The following is a 26,442-nucleotide window of genomic DNA, read 5'->3' as shown; positions in this document are numbered from 1 at the left end:
ATGGATCTGCTGAAAATCTGTTCTGATTCATTTTGAGAGTCTCAAAATGTGGTGCATTATTTAATGGAAACCCACCACCCAACATTACGTGATCAAAAAGGATTATTTTGGATGCAAACAATGCTTCCACTGCAATTCAGAATATGTGGACGGAGATCTTCAGGTTATCCACCGAGAGATAATTTGCTTCAGATTTAACTGAGGCAACACCTGATTTGCACCATGGGATCTAGTCAAGCTTTCCTAACCCATCTCTACCTCTCAGAGATAGAGGGATTAAGAAGTCAAACATCTTGCAAGGATCCTGCTGGTATCTTCTTGGGCGGGAAGCTTGGCTTAGCCCAGCCCGTTTTGAAGGTTTTCAAGGACAGATTTCATATCTGACAACATAGCTACACACCCAATGCCCACTCTCAAAAGTTGGCCAAGAGTCATCCTTCAGAGGAGCAGTGACATTCACCAACATTAAGGAGGATTTTTGTTCACCTTCTTCAGCAGAGAGCTAGTGATGGCCAATGCACCGCCTTGCACAAACCTCACAAAGTTGTCCCCAGCTAATGGCCCTAAAGCGTAGAGTCCCTTCTCGTGAACGGACTCGTAGGTGAAGAGATCGACATCGACTGGGTTCCTCTTGGAACTGACCGGCTGCTCGCAGTCAACGGCTAAGTCCATCCCATTGTTGGGCAAGTAGGCAAGGTTGGGGTTGGAGCCGATGAGGACAAAAGCCATGGAGATTGGGTGTATTTTTTGACGGCCACTCTTGTCCGCAAAGATGCACTTCCGGTCCTCCGAAAAGCGGACAACGTGATGCTCAGGAAGACTGACGTAATGTTCGTACGGTCCTGGGTAAGGGTTGGCCTGCTCCCTCATCATCTGGTGGACTTTGTGGTACTCGGGGTACATTGTTTTGGGGAGCTGGTTGAAGATGAGGGCTGGGTCATTTACTCGCCGGCGAAAAACGTGGATCACAGGAATGTTATAATGGTGGGCAAAGAGGACTGCATCGGCAGCCGTTAAGCCAGCTCCTACGATCAAAATTGGGTCTGACATGACCCCGACCTCCTTGTTCTTGACGGCTTCTTCGAGAGCCGACAGCGTGTGATGGATGAAAGGGAGATGTTCACCTTGGATCCCAAGCTGGGTTGGGCTATCATAGGTCCCCGTGGCCAAGACCACATTCTCCGCGTAAACCGAGAAAGGATGGGTGCCAGTGATGTTGGTGACAAACCCATCAACCTGAAAGAGACTGGTCCCATTTTCTTGGGATCCCTGGGATAAATCCCACACGGAGCTTCTGTCCTTGGAATCTTGACCGCCGTAACTCTCTTCCGAATCCAAGTTTAGTCTCTTCACAGATGTCACCAGAGTTCCACAGACAAAGTTCTTCTTCAGGCCTTTCTTGGCCACGTAATATTGATAGTATTGGACTATGTCGCCAGCAGTTGCCCTGTTGTTCCTGAAGCCTCTGCAGAACAAAAATATGGATCAGAATTATATAAATGTAGAAATAGATGATGGATAGATAGATATAAATGATATAGAGAGATGAGAGAATACAGAGAGATAATAAAGAAATAGACAGACAGATAGGTAGACAGACAGATATAGAGAGATGAGAGAGAGAGAGAGAGAGAAAGATGAGAGAAAAATGAGAGATAATAAAGAGATAGATAGATGATGGATAGATAGATATAAATGATATAGAGAGATGAGAGAATACAGAGATAATAGATATACAGATAGACAGACAGACAAATATAGATAGATGATAGAGAGATAGAGAGAGAAAGATGAGATAATAAAGCGATAGAGAGGTAATAAAGAGATAGAGATAGATAATAAAGAAATAGAGATAGATAATGGATAGATAGATATGAATGATGAGAAAATACAGAGAGAAAATAAAGAAACAGACAGATAGATATAGATATATGATAGATGATAGAGAGAGAGATAATAAAGAAATATAATGATGGATAGATATAAATGATATATAGAGAGATGAGAAAATACAGAGACGTAATAAAGAGATACAGACAGGCAGATATAGAGAGATGATAGAGAGAGAGACAGAGAGATAATAATGAAATATAATTATATATATATATTAGAGAGATGAGAAAATACAGAGATAATAAAGAAAGAGAGAGATAAATAGACAGACAGACAGACATAGACGGATTGGAGAGAGAGAGAGAGGCCACTCCCGTAGCCCTCATAATTCGTGACCCAAAACTAGTGTTTTGAGCTCAATTTGAAAGCATTTTATTAATGGATTACAAATACATTGGATGAAAACATAAGGGGACATTTCCACAATAGACAAGTACCGTATTTTTCAGACTACAAGATGCACCGGACTATAAGATGCACCTAAATGTACAGGAGAAAAAGAAGAGAAAAAAATAGTTTTAGGCCTCCGTGTGTCATGTTTTCGCCCTCCCAGGGCCCCAGGAGCACTCTGCAGTGTTCCGCGTGTCCTGTTTGCCAAAATTGGGCCCGTTTTCACCAAAAACACACCCATTTTAGGCTGGCAGAGTGCTTCTGGGGGCCTGGGAGGGCAAAAGCGTGATGCACGGAGTGCTTGGGAGCCCAAAAATCTTCCCATCTATCTATACTTTATATAAAGATGTATGTCAGCTGCCGGCATTACGCCAGTTCGATCCGTGTGTGTGTGCAGTTGCCCCAAAATAGATCTGCGCAGATCAAAGGGGGGGAAAGCATGCTGCCCTGACCGGAGAACTGGTTCGGGGGCGTGGCAGGCCTGGGTCGCTGTTGATTCCGGCAACCCGGGCTGGAAAACCACTACTGGTTTGGCTGAACAGGTCCAAACTGGTAGGAACCCACCTCTGGTGTATATTCTTATTTCTATCTCTATTCTAGTTTTTAATCAGGCCATCATTATATTAGGAAAACCAGAAAGAAAGAAAGAAAGAAAGAAAGAAAGAAAGAAAGGAAGGAAGGAAGGAAGGAAGGAAGGAAGGAAGGAAGGAGAAAAAGAAAGAAAGAAAGAAAGAAAGAAAGAAAGAAAGAAAGAAAGAAACTCGTAATTCTTTTCTATCCATCATCTCTTGCCCGTTTTAATACTTCAATTCTTATTCGTTTTTTTGGCTTTCCCTCACCCCTGCCACACTTCTCTCTTGGATCTTTGTCTCTGCCAACATCTGTGTCTTCATTATTCCGTCTAAATATTTCTCCCATCTCTGACCTCCTAAGCTGCAAGATCTCCAAAGTAGCCACCCCTACCCTTATCTCCTTTTCAAGGACATCTTCCAAGTTATCCAATTCCATTTTTGCATCTCTCAAAATACTTTTCTCATCATCTCATTTCTCAGTCTCTTCTTGAAAGCTTCCAGCGATGAAGCTCCCACAACTTCTGAAGTCAAGCCATTCCATGATAAGGATAAATTTCTCCTTATTTCTATATTGGAACTCTGTTTGACAAATTTGTATATGTCAGGGTTCCAAATAGCACCCAAAATTAAATCAGAGTCTGAGGCAAAATAGTGCTCAAAGTCCCAATTTATGAAGAGAGCCATGTTGGCACATCTGGAAAAACCAGAATCTGAAAGCTTCCCGGTTTTCCTCACCCAGTTGAAAGTTCAAGATCCTGCCCCCACACCCACCAGTCCATCCCATGGTCCAATCTCCCACTGCCATGCTGGCAGTTCCACCTATCCAATTCCAGTCAGGTGCAGGGGTGCAAAGACAAAGGATGACCTTGGCTTTCTAGAAAGAATGTTGTTATTGCTACATAGCACCTAACTCCTTACAATCCCCCCTCCCATTTTCCCACCATAGAAAAATGCATGATAGAATAATAGAAAGTGTGGCAGGCTAAAGACCCAAAAGAAAAGATGTCGCCCTTAGTCCTATCCTTCATTAGACTACTAGACCTATTCGGATCCCTCAACCGTTCAGGTTCAAAGCTACTATTTAATTAAGAGTTTCCCACAGTGAAGCTATCTTACTTTTTCTTCTTGCTCAACCATTCCTTGAACGGAACGTCAGGAAGCCCCATCCAATCTCCTTGGCTCAGGGTGAACATGGATCCCTCAATAGACTACACAGAAAGAGAGAAATAAAATAGAAAAAAATCAACACATATATCCAGTTCTGGAAATACAACCAGAAGCAGTGAAGGAATTGATATAGGGAGACTGGTGGTGGGTCCCTCCTGCAAAATTAGCCAGAGAATTAAAATTTGCCCCTCCTCACCAATCTAGCACGGGCCTCTTTAGTACACATTACGATTTCTTTGACTTGGTTGCAGGATATAACCAGCAAAACTGATGTTTGCAAAGCAGGGTTTACGACTTTGCACAGTGAGAACTCTAGTAATCGTGGCTTATTGACAAACCATGTTTTAATCTTGCATGTTCAGGGTTTCTATCTGGCCATAAAGTTAAGGATGCTTTAGATCCATTAGAAATTCTTGTTCCTTCTTATTGTTTGGAATGTTTTTGCTAATCTGGGATTTGATTCTGGTTTTTCCCCCCTATTTTTAGTCTTTGATATTTCACTTTCACAATATGATGAAAAGAAAACAATACAATACAATAGCAGAGTTAGCCATTCCTGACTCTAGGGGGCGGTGCTCATCTTCGTTTCAAAGCCGAAGAGCCAGCGCTGTCCAAAGACATCGCTGTGGTCATGTGGCCGGCATGAACACCAAAGGTGCACGGAGCACTGTTCCCTTCCCATCAAAAGTGGTTCCTATTTTTCTACTTACATTTTTCGAACTGCTAGGTTGGCAGAAGCTGGGGCAAGTAAACGGAGCTCACTCCATTACGTGGCGCTAGGGATTCGAACCACCAAACTGCTGATCTTTTGATCAACAAACTCAGCCTCTTAGCCACCTAGACTACCTATACTTTATGTCAATTTTTTAAAGTAGTGTGGAGTTGTTGTTGTTTTGGCCATTAGGAAAATCAGCTTCAATAAATATGGCAGGCACATATACTAACACAAGAACAGTGTAGATAAATTGAAATGCCAACCATATTTAACAGTTCTTCGATAGAAGTATGCAAAATATTTCAACCGCAAAACGCCCTGTTTTATAATAGAAATATTTTGTTTAATCTTTCATTTGATTTGGCGGGTTATGATAACACCAAGCAAGGAAACAATAATATAATAAACGACATGCAACAAAAAGCGAACTATTCAAAGAGAAAAAAAAAAACGGCAAGTCCAACAGATACATAACCTAAAACATCCCCGCATTATCTAACTTCCAGCAGATGTCCCAAATTTACTGGAAGCGTTTTGACACTGTTTCAACCATTCCAGGAATGCTTTAACTCTGAAAGAACCCATTTTGAGTTCAAAATGCTCCTTTCAAATTTGACATTCAATTATTTAAACTCGCAACATTTTTTAAAAGGGTTGGAACTAGCTCAGATGTCTTCTACTAAGACCGGAATTTTGAATTTGAGTCTTAAATACTTAAGTCTTGAGTCTTAATTATTCTTCAGGATTCAAACTCTGAATAGTTTACAATTTCTAATTCATCCCACACTAACCAAACTTTTAAGAGTTTGGCCCAGACTGGTTCTATACATTTGGATTATGCTTTAACTAGATTTACATCAGCTTGGTGCCAAAAAAAAAAAATTCTCTTTTTTCCACCACAAGTTCTCATTCAATCTGCTAAAAGGAGCACCGATCTTAACAGAATAACCAAGTTGGAAGGGACCTTGGAGGTCTTCTAGTCCAACCTTCTCCTCAGGCAGAAAATCGTATACCATTTCAGATAAATAATTGCCCAATCTCTTGTTAAAAATCTACAGTGTTGGAGTACCCACAACTTCTGGAGGTAAGCCATCCAACTGATTAATTGTTCTAATTGTCAGGAAATTTCTCCTTAGTTCTACGTTGCCTCTCTCCTTGATTAGTTTCCACCCATTGCTTCTTGTCCTGCCTTTGGGTGCTTTGGAGTCTAGGATGGCCCCTTCTTCTTTGTGGCACTCTGGGTCCTCTGTGGTCATGTGGCCGGCATGACTAAATGCTGAAGGCGCACGGAACGCTGTTACCTTCCCACCAAAGTGGTCCCTATTTTTTCTACTTGCATTTTTACATGCTTTCGAACTGCTAGGTTGGCAGAAGCTGGGACAAGTCGCGGGAGCTCACTCCATTATGGGGCACTAGGGATTCGAACCGCCGAACTGCCAACGTTTCTGATCAACAAGCTCAGCGTCTTAGCCACTGAGTCACCGCGTCCCTTCCAGATATATTATTTGATTATTTTCATCCTGCCTTTATTATTTTTATAAATAATAACTTAAGGCGGTGAAGAATGTTCTCTTTCCATGTGCTACAGCCTCCATTTATAAATGCTAAGATCTTGAGCTGCACTTACATGCCAAGCTCCCCCAGGGAGAGTTTTGCCAAGAACCAGATGAGGAATTGCTCGGTCAGGTTCATGCCACCAAGTGAGGACCGAATCGGCTGTCCCACCAAAGTCCGTATCCGGACGCAGAAGGGCGTCGAAAAGGAGAGTCACTGGACTGGAAGATCGGCCTTCTAAACCTTCAGAGAGATACTCCAGATCCTACAGGGAAAAGCAAGAGGTCTTGATGGGTGATTCCTAACAGAACGACTGAAAACTTTACGTCTGGGGCGCTGCTCTAATCCAGGCAGGTTAAATGGCGATAAGCCTTCCTTCCTGCTTCAAAACACATTGAATGGCAAACTCTAAAGCTCAGCCTAAATTCTCGACTGCACGGAGGCGTATCTTTTGCACAGGGTTGGAGTAGCCAACCATCCATCATGCATGGTCTGGTCTTAAATTGAAGCTCATGGATTGTCAGATCAAACACCCTCCATTCTAGAGAGTCAATATTACCATATTTTGGGGAGTATAAAACGCACTTCTTCCCCCCTAAAAGAGGCTGAAAATTTGGGTGCGTCTTATACTCCAAATGTAGCTTTTTCAAAGCTTCTTTTCAGCCCTTGGACAGACCCATGATTCGGAGAGTGAGGAGGTTGGGGAGGAACATGGGCCAGTCCTGGAGTCTGGGAAAGGCTCTGAGGAGGGCTCTGTGTCGGAGGCAGAGAGGGGGCCAGGGCCGTATGCCAGTTATCAGCTGCCTTCTGAGTCAGACATCAGTGAGGCAGACAAACAGCTGGAGCCTGTTCCCAGTGTGCACATGCGCAGAGTAGCCAGAGGAAGGGAACAGCTAAAGAACAGGGGTCGACTTGGGAGGAAGGCCACAGGTGGACGATGAATGGCCCCTCCCAGAGGAAATAAAAGAGGAGCGAAAGGGGAGTGGAGTTTGCAGGAGACAATTAATTTGCTTAATTGGTTCGTGACTCTCCGAGGCTCCTTGCCAAGTTTTGCAGATATCGGCCTGGCAGCTCTCTAAGCCAGAGAAGGTCTGTGACTGTAAATCCTCCCTTGAAAGACTTTGCTGGATGTGAATGAGCAGAATTCACAGTCAATTAATAAAAGTGGTTTTTATCAGGACTAGGAGTTTGCTTCATGCCCTTGGGAAGCCTAAGTCAGAACAAACCCTGGGACTAAAGGATAACCCCCTCTTTGCAAAAGTAAAGAGTTTCTCTGCAGCCAAATCTACTTGATTAGAAAACCACCTCACAGAAGTCTGGGCTATACCGACCTGATCTACGATGGGAATCTCCGGGGTCTCTTCTAATTTCCTTTGCAAGATCGGGTTAGGATGAACGGAGTTCCTTCGGACGTAGGGAACGTTGCCGGATAAGAGATAGGACAAGCAGATTCCTGAGGGACCATTTCCTGAAAGACAAAAATCAAGTGGATTCGAGTTAGGTTCCAAGCTCCAGATATATTAAAAAGGTAAAGGTTCCCCTCACAAAGGTGTGCTAGTTGTTCCCGACTCTGAGGGGTGGTGCTCATCTCCGTTTCAAAGCCGAAGAGCCAGCGCTGTCCGAAGACGTCTCTGTGGTCATGTGGCCAGCATGACTAAACGCCAAAGGCGCATGGAACGCTGTTCCCTTCCCACCAAAGGTGGTTCCTATTTTTCTACTTGCATTTTTACATGCTTTTGAACTGCTAGGTTGGCAGAAGCTGGGACAAGTAATGGGAGCTCACTCCATTATGCAGCACTAGGGATTCAAACTGCCAACCTTTCTGATCGACAAGCTCAAGCGTCTTAGCCACTAAGCCAGATATATTATTTGTTTATTTTCAACCTGCCTTTATTATTGTCATCAATAACTCAAGGCGGTGAAGAACATTCCCCAGACTTCTTCCTCTTGTTTTCCACTTGTCTTGTATTCAAAGCCATTTCTTTGGAATTAAAAAACCGTCATCGTGACTCGGTTGCAATTAGGTAGGCTAAGCAGATGCAAATCTGGATTTTGCATTGTTGGGAAAAGTAGGTGCCTCTGTTTAACGTTGGGTTTTATTTATGACTTCCCGCATTGCCTGTTGCAGAACCATCAAAAGAGGTCTGACAGGCTTGTTCTGAAGTTCTTGGTCAGGGGTGTCCAAACTTGGGAACTTTAAGACTTGTGGACTTCAACTCCCAGAATTCCCCAGCCAGCTATGCTGGCTGGGGAATTCTGGGAGTTGAAGTCCACAAGTCTTAAAGTTCCCAAGTTTGGACACCCCTGTTCTTGGTCAAAGGCTACCTAAATAGAATTCAGTGGTTGGCTGTATCCAAGTGCTTAGGAGAAAAAAAATTGGCTTGGCTACAAAACTATAATTCACAAGTAGGAGCCTTGCACCACAATGGCTGGAGTTCATAAGGTTGTCTGAATCAGAAATAAGAGAAAAGACTTTTGTAAGGCAAGCCTTGCCAAATCAAAATTGCTCGCTTAGCCTGCCTGAAGATATTCCAGCTGGAATTTATTGGATTGATTTTAGAATCAGGAAAAAGTAACTTATGACCGTTTTTCACACTTATGACCTTTGCAGCATTCCATGTAGCCGCGTGATTAAAATTTGGACTCTTGGAAACTGGCAAGTATTTATGATTATTTCAGTGTCCCGGTCTCCCATGCAAATGCAGGTAATTCTTGAGTTATGACCAAGGACAACCGAGTCCAAAATCTGTGTTGCCAGGCGAGACATTGAGTTTCGCCCCATTTTGCAACACTTCTTGGCACAGTCGTTAAGTGGATCCCTGCAGTTGATGAGTGAGTAACCTGGTTGTTAAGTGTGTCTGGCTTTCCCATGGCTTGTCAGAAGGTTGCAAAAAAAGGACATGGCGACCGTCATTAATATGAGTCAGTTGCCAAGCATCTGAAGTTTGATCCTGGGCTGCAAAGGTCACCACTGTGAAAAATGGCTGTAAGTCGCTTTTTTCAGTGCCCGTTGTAACTTGCAACGGTGACTCACTGGACTGCTGTAAGTCGAGGACTGCCTGTATCCAAGACAACTTGCAAATCTAATTATTTTAGATAAGAGAACTAAGACGTTAGTTTGCTAAGAGCTGCCAGATTCTTGCCGGATTAATATTTTACCGGCTAAGAAGAGAACCATCTGTCATTCTTTGCAACGGGAACCTCGTGGCTTAGAAGGAAGCGTCAGAGCTGTGTAACATGCAGAGAAGCCGGTCAGCATGACACAGCAAGAGGGGGAGGAATTCTGCTCTAGCTGGCACAGGCCCCAGGTTGCAAAAAAACAGCTGTAAGTCACAATTTTCCCCACCCTTCTCGGCTCTTGTTACAGTCAAACTTTTTTTTTTTTTTTTTTGCTGCTGAAGTCCTCGTCCCAAAGGGTCTAAAATAGAACATTCTGTAGCTTCCAGAAATCTTTTGATGCTGACATTTATAGGTAGGAAAATTCCATTAGCACTTAACTGTATCAGGAGAGAGGGTATAGAATAATAGGGGGACCTGGGAAATAATAGAATAGAAATAGAAATAAAAATAGAACAAAGAATAGAATAGAAATAAGAATAGAATAGGACAGAGAATAAAATATAGAATAGAATAGAACAGAATAGGAAGGGCCAAAAAAGCATGAAACTAAAAGAAAGGGGAAGGGGGAGAAAGAGAGAGGGAGAATGAGAGGGGGGGAGGGAGAAAGAGAGAGAGAGAGAGAGAAAGAGAGAGGGAGAATGACAGAGAGAGAGAATATTAATAGCTGTTCCTTTTTTAATCATCATTCTTGGAACTCCCATCAGCTTGCGGCTGATAAGAACAGGCTGGCGTGGGAAGATAACGGGGCTTGTATCTGCTGATTACCTCCCAGAGGTACTTACCTATAATGACCACAGGGAGAGGTTTGGCATTGCTCCGTTCCAGATGTGCATGAAACATGACTTTTTCTTCCACTCTGCCAGCAGAGTTCAAAGACCTCCAAGCCTGCCTGTAAACGATAAGGCCACACAAATATTTGGACCACGGATTAAACTAAAGACTCCAAAGCAGGGAAAATCACAAGGGAAAGTCAATAAGGTTAGGAAATTTTCCAGTCCAACCCCCGAGTCAGCTTTTAGGGTGCAGCAGCTTTGTGTTTTGTTTCACACCTGTAAGCACCTTTCACACCTTGGCACACATCGTTGTGATGAAGAAGAGGAGGGGAAGGGAAGGAAGGAGAGGGGAGGCGACCCTCCCCAGATTGCAAGGCTGTTTCGAGCACATTGGCTGGAAAAAAAAGTGCACCACTTATATTTTCACACTACGTACCAGTGTTTAACTACTGATTAGAATGCAGCTTACTGAATGCAAGACCTTAGCAAACATTCAACAACTGAGAATTTAAAGGGCTCAGCTCCCCTTAGGTTTCCCCCATCTTTCATTTATTTCTTTTAGCTAAAACATTTCACTTTACGTTTCGCGAGTTGCGCGTGATTTTATTTATTTTTATCCTGCCTTTATCCTTTTTTATAAATCATTCAAGACCGAATAGTCCTTCCTCCTCCTATTTTTCCCCATAACAATAAGATGGTAAGATGGGTCAGGCTAAGAGGGAGTGACAGACCCAAAGTCACCTTCGCTGAGTTTTATCCCTAAGGCAAGACTAGAATTCCCTGCCTCCTGATTTCTAGCCTGGTGCCTTGACCACTACACCAACTCTTCTTGATAAAGATGCAAGTGCTAGCGATCTCTCTTGTAGATAAAACATCACACAAATATATTGATTTATCTATTTGCATCCCGCTTTTATTATTTTTACAAATAACTCAAGGTGGCAAATATATACAATAAACCTCCCTCCTCTTATTTTGGCCATAACAACAACCCTGTAAGGTGAGTTGGGCTGAGAGAGAGTCACTACCACAAGTGCACCCAGCTGGTTTTCATGCCAACGGTGGGACTATAACTCACACTCTTCTGGTGATTGATCCAAAGTCACCCAGTTGGCTTTCCTGGCTAAGATGGAACTAGAACTCACAGCCTCCTAGTGATTGGTCCAAAGTCAGCCAGCTGGCTTTCATGGCTAAAATGGAACTAGAACTCACAGTCTCCTAGTAATTGTCCCAAAGTCACCCATCTGCTTTCATGGCTAAAATCGAACTAGAATTCAGTCTCCTCATGATTGACCCAAAGTCACCCAGTTGGTTTTCATACATAAGGTGGGACTAGAACTCACAGTCTCCTGGTGATTGTCCCAAAGCCACCCAGCTGGCCTTCATGGCTAAGATGGAACTAGAACTCACTGCCTCCCATTTTCTAGCCTGGTGTCTTAACCACTAGACACAACTGGCTCTCCTTGGCATTAACGTACAACATTATAACATCATATTATAACATCATATTGCATCATTCCCTTTTGTAGACCTGAGTACAACCTACTGGAGACATTTAGATGACGTAAAATAATTTATTCTAAAAAAACCAAAACTAGGAAGTGCTTTAGGCCACTTCAATGAACCTCATGGGAAAATAACAGAGCTTCTTCCTCAAATTCTGTGTGTGACAATTGCCTTCCTGTCCATAACTGGTCAGGTGCTACTTTCCATCTGGTATTCTCCAGAGGTGTTGAATAATATCTCCAGCCCGCAGGATCGGGCTGTTTGGGAATTATAGAACTATAGTCTGAGAAACAGACCGGATACAGGTATGCCAAGCAGGACTGTGCTGGTTACAAATGCAGTCAAGAAGCAGGGGTAGGCTGCTGGGGGTTTGCGCGGCTTCGTGCGATCCGCTAGCTAGGATTCTGTCCAGTTCCGCGAACCCCCAAATGTCACCCCTGGCTAGCCACACCCACCCACCCCTTCCCACCCCTCGCAGGAGTCTCCACACAGCCCGTTCATCATGCCAGTAAGTGGAGGGCCAGTACTGAGGCTCAGTGAGCGGGAAAAACGGGCCTACCGGAGACTCCGGAAGCCTGGAAACGGATCTGTTTCCAGCCACCAGAGGGCCTCTGAAGCCCGAGGAAAGCAGTTTTTGCCCTCCCGGAGGTGTGAAGAAGACCTCTGGAGCCTGGGGAGGGTGAAAAACGCCCCCCCAGCCGTGATGCAGGAGGCCAACTAGGCCACGCCCACCGTGGCCACGCCCACCAAGCCGTTGCTGCATTTTTTGAAGCCCACCCCTGGTCAAGTGTAGAAAGAAAAAATAAAGAATTTAGGGGAAAGGGGGAGAAGAAGGAAAAGAATTAAAAGTGGAATTTTTGAGAGTCCGAGAGAAAAATGGCTAAAAGAGGAAGAAAGGGGAAAAGAGTTATATTAGCAGGCTAAAGAGAATAGTAGTAAGATTGTTTATCTTATAACATATATTGTTCTGTAACTAATTAAGAAATAAATTCTAGTAGATTTGTTAAATGTAGAAGAAACGGAAAGAAATGCTCTATTTAAATTGAATTAGAGGAGATATATATGTGTGTGTGTGTGTGTGTGTGTGTGTGTGTGTGTATGTATGTATGTGTGTGTGTTACAACCCCTGGTATGCCTAAATATGGGAGGAAGGTCACTACTCCCTCTTTCTGTCCTTCGGCTTATCACAGAAGACCATGCAGGCAGAAAACCATATTTTTTATTTTTAATGTTGCCTTTTTATATTTGTGTTGTATTTGTACTGATAAATAAATAATCTATCCTAGTCTCCCTTTATTTATTTATCAGTACAAATACAACATATATATATATATATATATATATATATATATATATATATATATATATATATATATATATATATACACATACATACATACATACATACATACATACATACATATATATATATATATATATATATATTTGTTTTCGTAGATTTTCATGGGTGTAGGTATGCTGGTTTTGTTGTATTCGGGTCTTTTCCCGTGTAAGGTTGAGATTGTCTTTGCAACGTTTCGGCAGGATCTCACCTGCCATCTTCAAGCGTGGGCCCACGCTTGAAGATGGCAGGTGAGATCCTGCCGAAACGTTGCAAAGACAATCTCAACCTTACACGTTATTTATCAGTACAAATACAACACAAATATAAAAAGGCAACATTAAAAATAAAAATATGGTTTTCTGCCTGCATGGTCTTCTGTGATGAGCCGAAGGACAGAAAGAGGGAGTAGTGACCTTCCTCCCATATTTAGGCATACCAGGGGTTGTAACACAAATACATACATACACACACACACACACACACACACACACACACACACACACACACACACACACACACACACACACACACACACATATATATATATATATATATATATATATATATATATATATATATATATATGCTGTTTATAGTCAAATATACCAATGGAGGAAAATAAGAAATCAAAATTTGGTGTAACTTTGAAGGGTAAATGGAAGATATTGTTGATGTATTAACCATCAAGATGAAAAATAATGGAAGAGAATAATTTGGCGGGAAGTGAAAACGAAACTATGATGTAAAATGGACTGTGTAAATGAGAGGAGGTAAAAGAAAACACCTGGACAATTCTTTGTTCCTATAATATGTATAATTTGTATTAAAAATAAAAAAACCTTGAATTAAAAAAAGAGTAGACTTTCCACTTGCTACACAAACAAGATACATTTCTGTTGTGTGTGCTTCACATACAGTGCGTTGCAAAATAATGTCTACTGACAGACACACATTTCCTCAGAATCAGGAGCAATCTCTCATGTACAAAACCACTGCAGCTTGAAAAATGGGTGGCAATTTCACACACTTCCTTTCTTCAAAAAGGAACTTCCCCAAATCGACTGTGCGAGACCTAACTTGAGATACAGCTTAACCCACAGAAAAGTGGGAGACAAAACTGACAGATTTGTCTCCCAGAGTGTCAAGGGCTTAACTCTTCAAAAAGCCTTTGTTTGGAGTTCCCCCAGATGTTCGCCCAGGGTAATACGGTGGAAAAAGAAGAATGTTTTCTCTGTAGCATCTTCATGACCCAAGGACTCAAATATCTTCGTTCTTCCCAGGCTGGGAAATAATTGTACAGTTGGCTATAGAAAGAAAAAAGCAGGCTTGTCACACTGGTGGGATTCAGCCGGTTCGGACCGGGAGAACCGGTTGTTAACTTTCTAAGAAGTTCGGAGAACCGGTTGTTGGAAGAAATCTCCTTTGGTTTATTTCCACTTTACAGGGCTAATCCTGTAAGGAAGGCAGGAAGGAAACATTCTGGTGTGGTTTCTAGCCTCATCTTTATTGCCCTGCTTACAGAAACTGCCTCTCCGGTTAACCCTTATTACATTGTCACAGCTAAGGCGGAGCGCCCATCGATCTGAGTGACGTTGAGTCGGCCATGCCCACCCAGTCACATGACCACCGAGCCCCGCCTACCCAGCTGGTCATTACGGCAGAGAACCGGTTGTTAAATTATTTGAATCCCACCACTGGCTTGTCAGATGCTACATCTTTTCTATCCTGCTCTACGTAGAAGAGAGTTGGTCTCTGACAGAAAGCCACTTGAAGGGACTGGAAGAATTTGAAATGTGGATTGACAGGTGGCTGTTCCGTTGGGTTGACAAAATCAGAAACGAGGAGGTGATGAGCCACCTGGGAAAGCCAAGGGAAATAATCAAAGCCATCAAAAAGAGAAAGTTAGAATATTTTGGACACTCGGAAAAATACGCCCTCCTTCACTTAATCCTCCAAGGAAAGATTGAAGGCAAAGGAGGTCCAGGCAGGAGAAGAACATCATGGCTTCAAAGTCTAAGGGATTGGTTTGGACAAAACTCAGCAGCACTTTTTCATGCAGCTGTTGATTAAAATAGGATCGCCAACATGAGCCTTGGTGGCGCAGTGATTAGAGTGCAGTACTGCGGTCTACTTCTGCTGACTGATGGTTGCCAGCAGTTTGGCAGTTCGAATCTCACCAGGCTCAAGGTTGACTCAGCCTTCCCTCCTTCCGAGGTGGGAAAAATGAGGACCCAGATTGTTGGGGGCAAGAAGCTGATTCTGTAAACCACTTAGAGAGGGCTGTAAGGCACTGTAAAGCGCTATATAAGTCTAAGTGCTATTGCTATCGCCAACGTCCGATGACAGATAGGGCACAAGAAGAAGAAGTTGGCTATAGCCGTTGGAGATGGGTGTGAATTTCACTCGTAAGAATAAAAACATGAGAAAAATGGAACGCATGAACAAAAAGAAGATTTGAACAACTGAGAAGAGGATGAGAAGACAGAGGCTTTCATCGGAAGGTCTGGTAAGTGATGATACCTGCAGGATCCAATGCCAGGTGTAGTCACTTAGAGCAGCATTAAGGAAGGATAATTACAGGCTTAATTATAGCTGTGTTTCTCAACCTTGACAGCATGAAGATGCCTGGACTTCAGCTCCCAGATTTCCTCAGCTGTCAAGGTTGAGAAACAGTGAATTATAGGATTAAAGGTAAAGATACGTGCTGGTCGTTCCTGACTCTAGGGGGCAGTGCTCATCTCCGTTTCAAAGCCGAAGAGCCTGCGTTGTCCAAAGACGTCTTCGTGGTCATGTGGCCGGCATGACTAAACACCGAAGGCGCATGGAACGCTGTTACCTTCCCGCCAAAGGTGGTCCCTATTTTTCTACTTGCATTTTTTACGTGCTTTCGAACTGCCAGGTTGGCAGAAGCTGGGACAAGTAACGGGAGCTCACTCCATTATGCGGTGCTAGGGATTCGAACCGCTGAACTGCCGACACTGAGCCACTGCATCCCTTATTTTTTAGGATTATAGGGTTAATGAGGCTCAAATCAACCAATTCCCACTAATCCTCAGAAACAAACCAGGAAATCCTGCAACTTTCCAGAATTCCTTCTCAGACGAGAGTCCTGGGTCATGTGACCAGGAAGGGAGGGCTTAGTATGGAGCAATCAGAACATCTGAAACCACTGCCCCAATAGTCTCTTCTACAGCTAGTCCTCCACTTACAACAGTTTAGTGACCCTTTGAAATTACAACAGCACTGAAAAAAATTACCACGGTTTTTCGCACTTACAACCATCATAGTATTCCTGTGGTCATGTGATCAAAATCCAGGTGCTTTGGCAACTGCCTCATATTTATGATGGTTGGAGTGTCTCGGAATCCGCTTTTGCAACCTTCTGACGAGCAACGTGAATGGGGAAAGCAGGTTGACTCAACTGTGTTGTAACTTAACAACGGCAGTGATTTGCTTAACAACTGGGGCAAGAAAGGCTGCAAAATGGGGCAAAACTCACTTGACAACTGTCTCGCTTAGCAACAGGAACTTTTAGCTCAATTGGGGTTGTAAGTCAAGGATTTCCTGGGAGAATTCCTTTTCTTTCTTTCTCTTTTTCTCCCTTTCTCTCTGTTCTCTCACTTTTTCTCCCTCTCTTTTTCTCCCCCTCCCTCTCTCCTCCCTCTTTCTCTCTTCTCTTTTCCCCCCTCTCTTTCTCCCTCTTTCTCTCTTTCTCCCTTTCTCTTTCTTCCCTCCCCTCTCTCCTGTTCCTAGCCAAGACAGACAGACAGCTCCTGACAGACAGCATGAAGTTCTTTTACCTAATGGATTCCTAACGCTTTCTTTGGCCTGGAAAGAGGCCAAATAGGGAAGCATTTTTATCAGTGGGCCTCTGAATGTGTTGGCGGGACAGCAGTTATCTGAGAAAGTTGGTGCTAACTTCCTAGAGCTGATAGGGAAGAGTAACAGATACTGAAATAGAGAAGAAAAACCTGCCATCCATCTGTCTCTGTTTGTTGAAAGCGGATTAGCTTTTTTTCAGACTGGCTCGGAAAAGATCTTATTTTTCATGAAATGCCAAATTACGCTCGATTGCTTCTTTTCTGATATCAGAGCTTGCAGTACATAAGGATTCAATTCCTTGGAAACAAAGCAAGGCAAAACATTGGATATCAAATGTACAGCAAGGCCTCGGTGCATGTGCCTGTTTTAAATTTTTAAAAAGACCGTGGGAGTTCGTGTTTAAGCCTCCGTTGCTGTCACCCTGCTGCCTACAACTTGGGTCAGCTGGTGGTTGGGTTCAGAAAAAAATGCTGGCTTGTGGAAGATGGCTAAAGGGGAAGGCTTATGAATGGAAATGCTCAAGTAAGAACCAAGAATGCTCAGGTTTTCCAAAGGGAAAGGGAAGCAACATCCAGATGTTGATCTATTGATCAGCCCGTCCTAAGCATTACACATTTATTTATTTATTTATGATATATCTCCAGCCTTTATTATTTTTACAAATTACTCAAGGTGGCAAATATAGCCAACACGCTTTCCTTCTCCCATTTTCCCAAAAACCAACTTGGGAGGGGGGTTAGGTTGAAAGAGAGTGACTGGCACAAGTTCAGCCAGCCAGCTTTCATGCCTAAAACTAGAACTCACTGTCTCCTGGTCATTGGCCCAAAGCCATCCAGATGGCTTTCATGCTTCAGAGGAGACTAGAACTCACAGTCTCCTGGTGACTGGCCCAAAGCTACCCAGCCTGCTTTCATGGCTTAAGCAGAACTAGAACTTACCATCTCCTGGTGATTGGCCCAGCTGTCTTTCATGGCTAAGATGGAACTAGAACCCACTGTCTCCTGGTGATTGGCCCAAAGCTACCCAGCCTGCTTTCATGCCTTAAGCAGAGCTAGAACTCACCATCTCCTGGTTTCTAGCCTAATACCTTAACCACTTTTAATTCCCCCCCCCCAAGGGCTGGTATCTATTGACAATGACCCCAATGCAAACAGACACAACCCACCCACCAATTTTTCTTCCTCATTTTGGCCCATGCAATTCACGATTGTCGGTGCAATGAAAAGCTTGATAAAAGCTGACATTCATTAATCAGAGGGGGGGGGGGGAACCAGGATGCTGTAAACATTGCTCTGAAGAACCTGTCAAAATTTATTTTTTCCTGAGCCGTCTTTGACCTCTTGGCTGTGTCCCTTGCTTAGTATCGTTCCACTCCTCCCTCCTTCCCTCCCCCTCCCCCTCCCCTCCTCTCCTTCTCCCTCCCTCTCCCTCTCCCTCTCTCTCTCTCTCTCTCTCTCTCTCTCTCTCTCTCTCTCTCTCTAACTGATTAGTCCGGTCCCTCTGAGCTCTCCTCTCTCGCTGCAGGCGCAACATTACCTAATATTCTTGGCTGGGCCATCTCACTTGGCGACTCCAGCATCCCACACATGTGGCTCTCGCTGGAGCGGTTTCAAAGCACAAATTGCCAAGTTGATCTTCGGGACCAGCCTCCGGGTAACTTCTAGAACTACACCACCCACAATGCCTTGGTCCCTGAGCGTGCTAGCTGAGCCGAGGAAAAGCAAACCCATTCAAACCTAGCCCATTACTTATTGCAGAGATCCCCAAACTTGGCAACTTTTAAGACTTGTGGACTTCCAACTCCGAGGATTCTCTGAGAGAATTCTACGCTGGCTGGAGAATTCTGGGAGTTGAAGTCCACAAGTCTTAAAAGTTGCCAAGTCCTCTGACAATTGCATTGCAATTTCATCGTATTTCAAAGTATTTTCATTGCAAAGTATTTTCACTGGCAGCTACACACAAGCATGCGCAAACCGAGGATTTAAGTTTTTCCCATGCCCCAAACATTTAGGCGATTATTCCTAATAGCAGAAATATCCAACTTTTAAAGCTTGTGCACTTCAACTCCCAGAATTCCCCAGCCAGCCAGCAAGGGGGAATTCTGGGAGTTGAAGTCCACAAGTCTTCACGCTTGCCAAGCCGGGACAATTCCGCTCTATGCATTTTGCACCCTTTTCCAAACCAGCTGAAAATAAATCCTAGCTTTTAACCCCAAATCTTTAAAAGGGCTGCTTTTGACACACACAAACACACAGACACACACCCAAACCGGCGGGCGCGGGATGCCAAGGGAGGGCGCCCGCTTGGAGAAGGGCAGGCACGCCGGCTGAGCCATACAGACGGTGCCAAGCGCACCGCCGGGTCCCCGACCGAAAGCCCTCGCTTGCAACGGCGGGAGGAGAGCTCCCTAGCGCCGCCTTACCTTTTAGGAAGGGGAGCCGGATCCGGACTTCCAGAAAGCCCCCCGGACGTTCGGACGTTCAATCGCCGGCACCCGCTCGCCTTCCAGACACTGCGCGGCTTCTCCCCGCCGCCGCCGCTTAAATATACGAGTATTCAGAGGTGGGCAAAGACGCAGGGTGGAGGGGCGGGGCTTCTGGACCCCGCGGGGCGGGGTTAGGCAAATCTCCCAGTCGCGTGAGTCAGCGCTTTTCCCCGCTCGCCGGCTCGGTTTTTATGAATGGAGGGGAAAAGCCGCGCCGGCAGCCGCTTGAAAAGCGCTGGGCTCTCCGGGAGGCGGTTTCGACAAGGAGCCGTTTGGGAAGCGGGGGTGGGCGGGGGGTGTCGAGCTTTGGTAAGCCTTGGTAAGACCATAGCTAGAATTAGGTATAGGGAGGGGAGGGGAGGGTAGAGTGGAATGGAATGGAATGGAATAGAAGAAAGAAAGGGAAGAGAAGATAGAATAGAACAGAAAAGAATAGAATAGAATAGAAGAAAGGAAGAGAAGATAGGATAGAATAGAATAGAATAGAATAGAGGAATAGAAGAAAGGAAGGGAAGAGAAAGAAGAAAATGGAAGAAAGGAAGGGAAGAGAAGATAGAATAGAATAGAAGTGTAGGAAGTTATCACCTAGCCCTCTCCCAGAAAAATGAAATATCCTAGGAAATATTGATAAGGCAGAATATTATATTTTCCTGGATGTGAAAAAGGGAGAAACACATTTTAAACACAGAGTAAATTCCTGCAGCTTCCTGCCCATCCCCACTTTGTCAATGGGCCATTAAGAAGGCCAAGCTAGTCCACTTTACATAATAAAGAGTTCTCCCCTTCAACTCCAGGGGGGATGGGAATGAAGGCAGGATAATATTGCCTTTTACTCAACTGACCACATGGCATCTGAACTCAATCAAACCTGGATTCAAAACTCAGCCTAGAGGGTTACCCTTGCATGGGCCCATGGGAGTCTGGCAACCAATCAGAATACATTTCTTACACAGGAACAGGAAACAGATAGGTGGGGCAGAACAGATTATAAAAAGCCCTGCAAGGCTCTTCTCTTGCTCCTCTCTTCCCTTCTCTTCTTCTCCACCAACATTGAAGCATGTGATCACCTTTTCTGTTCAGGACTCAAGCCATGCGGTCCTGTCCACCATTAAAACCATCTTTCCAAGCAGCCTCCATGTCTCCAGTGTCTTTTTCCCCACTTGGAGCCGAACCCAGAAGGACATTTCTTCCAACAGAAGAAAGGAAGGGAAGAAAAAAAGTAGAATAGAAGAAAGGAAGGGAAGAGAAAGAATAGAATAGAAGAAAGGAAAGGAAGAGGAGAGAAAGAATAGAATAGAGGAATAGAAGAAGGGAAGGGAAGATAGAATACAATAGAATAGAATAGAATAACAGAGTTGGAAGGGACCTTGGAGGTCTTCTAGTCCAACCCCCTGCTCAGGCAGGAAACCCTACCATTTCAGATAAATGTTTGTCCAATCTCTTCTTAAAAACTTCCAGTGTTAGAGAATTCACAGCTTCTGGAGGCTTCAGTCCAGTTTTTGGTCACCACATTACAGAAAAGATGAGACTAAAACATGAAGATCAGGCTGCAGGAATTGGGTTTGACTAGTCTAGGGAAAAGAAGGACTTGGGGGGGGGGGACATGATAACAGTCTTCCAATATTTGAGGGGCTGCCACAAAGACAAGGGGGTCAAATTCTCCAAAGCACCCGAGGGCAGGACAAGAAACAATGAATGGAAACGAATCAAGGAGAGAAGCAACCTGGAATTAAGGAGAAACTTCCTAACAGGGAGGGCAATTAACCAGTGGAACAGCTGGCCTCCAGAAATCATGTGCGCTCCATCACTGGAGGCTTTTAAGAAGAATCTGGACAGTCACTTATCTGAAATATTATATGTTCTCCTGCTTGAGCAGGGGGCTGGACTAGAAGCCCTCCAGGATCCCTTTCAGCTCTGTTCTATTCTGATTCTGAGATGGAAGCTGTGAAACTCTCTGGGGGGTAGGGGGGGAGTGGTAGTTTCCAGCCTGGGGCAGAAGCAGCCGGGGAAAACCTGCGCCCCTCCTGAGGCTCTCCTGCTGGGGAGGCTTCAGTCCGGAGCTGCCATGTGGAGGGTGACTCAGCGGACAGACCGGCCAGCCAGGGAGGATCAGAGGGGGGATAATCGCCCGGTTCCTGGTCATTCCGAGGTCACGATTAGGCCACGGGCTTGGGAACCATATGGCCCTTCTGCCCCTCCTCTTCCCTTCTTTGCTTTGCCTCGTTTTCATCCCTTTCTCCTTCTTATTCTCTTCCTTTTCTTTTCTTTAGCAATCTCTTCTCTTGTTTCTCCTCCTTCCCCTTTCCTCTTCCTCCCTCTCCTCCTTCCCTTTCTCTTTTTATTCCCTTTATTTTCTCCTTCTCTTTCCTCTTCCCTTCCTTTTTCCTTTCTTTCTCAATCTCTTCTCTTTCCCTTCTTTCTCCTTCCCTCTTCTCCTCTCCTCCCTTTCCTCTCCCCCTCCTTTTCCTCTCCTCCCTTCCTCCTTTCCCTTCTCTTCCTCTTCACTTCCTTCCTCCTATCCTTCTCTTCCTTTTCTGTTTTCAAGCTCTTCCCTTCTTCCTTTTTTCTTCCTCCTCTTCCCCTCCTCATTCTGTTCTCTTCACTTCCCCTTCCCCTTCCTCATCTTCTTCCACTTTCTCTTCTTCTCCTACAACTCTAGGATTTAGGACATATTTTGCAACCTAGTGCTGTCAGAAATTTGTGCCTATATACAAAGAGAACTTTTCTTTAAAAAATATGTATTTGGCATAAATTTCTGGCAATATTGGGTTCTGAAATGCTCGGTAGGCTGGGTTGCAAAATATCCCCCAAATCCTAGAGTTGTAGAGTAAGAAAAGAAAATGGAAGTCGATGAGGAAGAGGAAGGGAAAGTGAAGAGAGCAGAATGAGGAGGGGAAGAGGAGGAAGAGAAAAGGAAGAAGAGGAAGGGAAAGATGAAGAAGGGGAAGTGAAGAGAACAGAATGAGGAGGGGAAGAGGAGGAAGAGAAAAGGAAGAAGAGAGGAAGGGAAGAGCTTGAAAACAGAAAACTTGGGTCGGTGGGTGGGTGGGTCTCCTTGGGGGAAATGCTAGGGCTCAGATGGTGCTTCCTGGCACAGCATGACTGAGCCAGGGGTGGGGAGGTCAAACCTTAAGGTCATCCATCTGAGGCTTAAGGCAGTGCTGGGGAGAGCTCATAAACCTGCAATCCTAATCCTGTCTGGGAGATTCCTGAACTGGTGCTGAGGGGGGAAAAAATCTGCAAAGCTCGCTTTGGTTGCAGTAACAGAGAACGGAGGTATCACCATCAAGAGACAGTCAAAAAAAAGAGTCTCCTTCTTCCTAGTTGAGTGTCTCAGGCCAGGTGAACAATGACAATTCCATCATCTCTGCTGCTTTTGGCTTCCTGGAATGGTCACCTTTGACCATGACTGCACAGGTAGTTCCTCAGCTTAACATCATTCCTTTATTTATTTATTTATTTATTTGATTTGATTTGATTTCTAGACCGCCCCCTCTCCCCGAAGGGACTCGGGGCGGTGTACAGGTACCAAATTAAAAACCATTACAAATAATCATAAATATAGTTAAAATCGAATTAAACTTTAAACCCCTGTACAAATTTATAAAAATTAAAAACTTAGCCTAAGATCAAAATTTAAAAATACAGACTGAGGTGGGAGAGCTGGAATTAGGCCAAGCCGGCTAGTTTAAACAGGTGGGTTTTGAGCTTCTGGCGGAAGGAGCGGAGGTCCGTGGTTGTTCTAATATCAGGGGGAAGGTCATTCCAGAGGGTCGGGCCCATCACAGAGAAGGCCCTTCCCCTGGGCGTCGCCCGCTGGCACAGCCTAGTGGACGGCACCCGGAGGAGTCCCTCTCTGTGTGAGCCGATCGGCCAAAGGGATGTGTGGGGCAGGATACCTTTAGCAACCGGTCAATGTTACAATAGTGTTGAAAAAGAGCTTTATTTATTTTTATTTATTTATTTATTTTAATGAGGTGGCGACACAGTGGTTAGAGCGCAGTGCTGCAGGCTACTTCTGCTGACCGCCGGCTGTCTGCAATTTGGCAGTTCGAATCTCACCAGGCTGAAGGTTGACTCCACCTTCCGTCCTTCCAAAGTCGGTAAAATGAGGACCCAGATTGTTGGGGGACAATGGGCTGACTCTGTAAACTGCTAAGACAGGGCTGGGAAGCACCGTGAAGCGGTACATAAGTCTAAGTGCTATTGCTATTGTTGTTTGTTTGTTTTATTTAGCGCTTTTATAAGTTGCCAAGTGCCCGGATTACGATTGTGTGACCACAGGGGACACCGTGCATTGTAAGTGCGAGGACTCATCTTTGTTGTGGCCCACCAGCAGCCAGCAGAGCTGGCACAGTTTCGGACAGTGAGGAGGTTGGGGAGGAACATGGGCCGGTCCTGGAATCTGGGGAAGGCCCTGATGAGGGCTCTCTGTCAGACATCAGTGAGGCAGAGGAACAGCTGGAGCCTGTTCCCAGTGTGCGCATGCGCAGAGTGGCCAGACGAAGGGAACGGCTAAAGAACAGGGGTCAACTTGGGAGTAAGGCCACAGGTGAATGGTGAATGGCCCCTCCCAGAGGAAATAAAAGAGCAAAAGGGGAGTGGAGTTTGCAGGAGACCATTCGTTCGCTTCATTGGTTCATGACTCTCCGAGACTCCTTGCCAAGTTCTGCAGATATCGGCCTGGCAGCTCTCCAAACCAGAGAAGGTCTGTGACTGTACATCCTCCCTTGAAAGACTTTGCTGGATGTGAAGGAGCAGAATTCACAGTCAATTAATAAAAAGGAGTTTTTGTCGGGGCGAGGAGTTTGCTTCCTGCTCTCGGGAAGCCTCGGTCAGAATAATCATAAGGCCAGTCAAATCAAATAACTTGCCACCCATCGCTTATGACCAGTCCTCACACTAATGACACACAGTGTCTCTGTGGCCACATGATGACAATCCACGCACCTGGCAACCAGCAGTACGCACAATAGTTGTAGCGTCCTAGGATCACCCAATCACCATTGCCTTCCATCCAGCGAGATCAATGGAGGAAGCCACGTTTGCTCAATGAGCATGGCCAAAAGATCTTAAAATCAGTCACGGTCATATGATGACTCACTTAATGACCATATCACTCGGTGGCAATTCCAGCTGTAGTCGTAGGTTGAGGACTATCTGCATTTTTTTAAATGGGCCAGCCTGGACTTGCTTTCTTCTTTCACACTCTCTTTTGTTGTGTCGTATCTGCTTATAGAGAGGGACGCGGTGGCTCAGCAGCTAAGACGCTGAGATTGTCGATCAGAAGGTCAGCGGTTCGAATCCCTAGCGCCGCGTAACGGAATGAGCTCCCGTTACTTCCCCCCGCTTCTGCCAACCTAAAAAATGCAAGAAGAAAAAATAGGGATCACTTTTGGTGGGAAGATAACAGCGTTCTGTGCGCCTTCAGCATTTAGTCATGCCGGCCCCATGACCACGGAGATGTCTTCGGACAGCGCTGGCTCTTCGGCTTTGAGATGGAGATGAGCACCGCCCGCTAGAGTCAGGAACGACTAGCACATATGTGCAAGGGGAACTTTTACCTTTTATCTGCTTATGAAGCTGGGAGTGAGGATGTTACCAACTTAACTTGTAACTGGCTGACAAACCGTACTCAACGAGTGGTCCTTAATGGGTCTACGTCTACATGGGGAGAAGTAAGCATTGGGGTACCACAAGGTTCTGTCTTAGCCCAGGACTCTTTAATATCTTCATAAACGACTTAGATGGGGGAATAGAAGGGGAACTTACCAAATTTGCAGATGCTACTAAGCTGGCAGGAATAGCTAACACCCTCGAAGATAGGCTCAAGATCCAGACAAATCTTGACAGACTGGAACACTGGGCCCTATTTAACAAAATGAAATTCAATGTAGAGAAAAGTAAAGTCCTACACTTAGGCAAGAAAAACCAAAAGGATACATATAGACTGGGTAAAACCAGGCTTAATAGCAGTGACTGTGAGAGGGACCTTGGGGTCTTAGTGGACAACCAGTTAAATATGAGCCAGCAGTGTGCAGTGGCAGCCAAAAAAGCCAACACAATCCTAAATTGTATTAACAGAGGGATACAATCAAGATCAGGTAAGGTACTACTACTACTACTATAAAAGCCTTAGTAAGACCCCACCTAGAATCCTGCATCCGGTATTGGTCACCACACTATAAAAAAGATGTTGAGACTCTAGAAATAATGCAGAGAAGAGCAACCAAGATGATTAGGGGACTGGAGGCTAAAAGATAAGATGAACGGTTGCAGGAACTGGGCATGGCTGGTCTAGTGAAGAGAAGGACCAGGGGAGACATGATAGCAATTGTCTAATATTTGAGGGGCTGCCACAGAGAGGAAGAGATCAAGCTGTTTCCAAAGCACCTGAAGGCCAAACAAGGAATGATGGATGGAAACTGAACAAGGAGAGATTCAACCTGGAAATAAGGAGGAATTTTCTAACAGTGAGAACAATCAACCTATGGAACAGAAGTTGCCTTCAGAGGTTGTGGGAGCTTCATCACTGGAAACTTTCAAGAAGAGACTGGACTGCCATCTGTCAGAAATGGTGTGGGGTCTCCTGCTTGTGCAGGGGGTTGGACTAGATGACCTAGAAGGTCCCTTCCAACTCTGTTAATCTGCAAATCTGCAAAGCTTTTGCAGACTAAGCCCTTCTGTTGGGCAGAATGAAAAAAAGAAGCAGTAAACTTTAAATACACAGTAATGTGGTTCATATAATTTGGCAAGTGAATGTTAACAAATACTCTACTAGGAAGAGAGATTCCAGGAGATATTTAAGTTCCAAGGTTGAAAATTTAAATCAACAACAGTTTGAATTGTGCTCAGAAACAAATAGTAACTGTAGTTGCATGTTATTGTTACGTCGTGATTGTATAATTTTGAAATTTATAGCCACAAATGAATGAGGAGGATCCACTGTCTCCCCAAAACTTAGGAGTGTCAGTTGGAGGCGGTCTCCCCGATGCAAGCTAATGGAAGAAGTATAATTCTTCATCTCTGGTGAACTGTTACCTAGTTGGGTAATGAAACGTCCATAAGAAAACCACCAAGCTCAGAGACCATGAAGGACT

General features: G+C 44.6%; 1 protein-coding gene across 1 annotated transcript; it reads right to left on the bottom strand.

Annotated features, from left to right (window-relative positions):
- Positions 1–6: 6 nt before the first annotated feature.
- OSGIN1 (oxidative stress induced growth inhibitor 1) lies at positions 7–19,416 on the bottom strand. The gene is made up of 6 exons (XM_081963359.1): positions 19,280–19,416; positions 10,194–10,300; positions 7,623–7,759; positions 6,365–6,556; positions 3,972–4,063; positions 7–1,465 (listed from the first exon to the last, which is right to left on the bottom strand). Exons 2-6 carry the CDS (start codon positions 10,249–10,251, stop codon positions 466–468), a joined length of 1,479 nt encoding a protein of 492 aa, XP_081819485.1. The 5' UTR covers positions 10,252–10,300; positions 19,280–19,416; the 3' UTR covers positions 7–465.
- Between the last annotated feature and the right edge of the window lie 7,026 nt (positions 19,417–26,442).

Source organism: Natrix helvetica (assembly GCF_964273705.1).
Source record: "Natrix helvetica genome assembly, chromosome: 10".
Classification (NCBI taxonomy): domain Eukaryota; kingdom Metazoa; phylum Chordata; class Lepidosauria; order Squamata; family Natricidae; genus Natrix; species Natrix helvetica.
Note: the sequence above shows the minus strand (reverse complement) of the source record. Positions and strands in the feature narration are given on the sequence as shown.

What these genes read in the sequence shown, in the direction of transcription:
- OSGIN1 (XM_081963359.1), bottom strand. Translation starts at nt 10,251, where the DNA reads ATGTTTCATGCACATCTGGAACGGAGCAATGCCAAACCTCTCCCTGTG. An exon ending in TCTCCCTGTGGTCATTATAG is followed by an intron (nt 7,760 to 10,193) that starts GTAAGTACCTCT and finishes TTTGTCTTTCAG; the next exon opens with GAAATGGTCCCTCAGGAATC. An exon ending in TGGTTGAGCAAGAAGAAAAA is followed by an intron (nt 1,466 to 3,971) that starts GTAAGATAGCTT and finishes TTTGTTCTGCAG; the next exon opens with AGGCTTCAGGAACAACAGGG.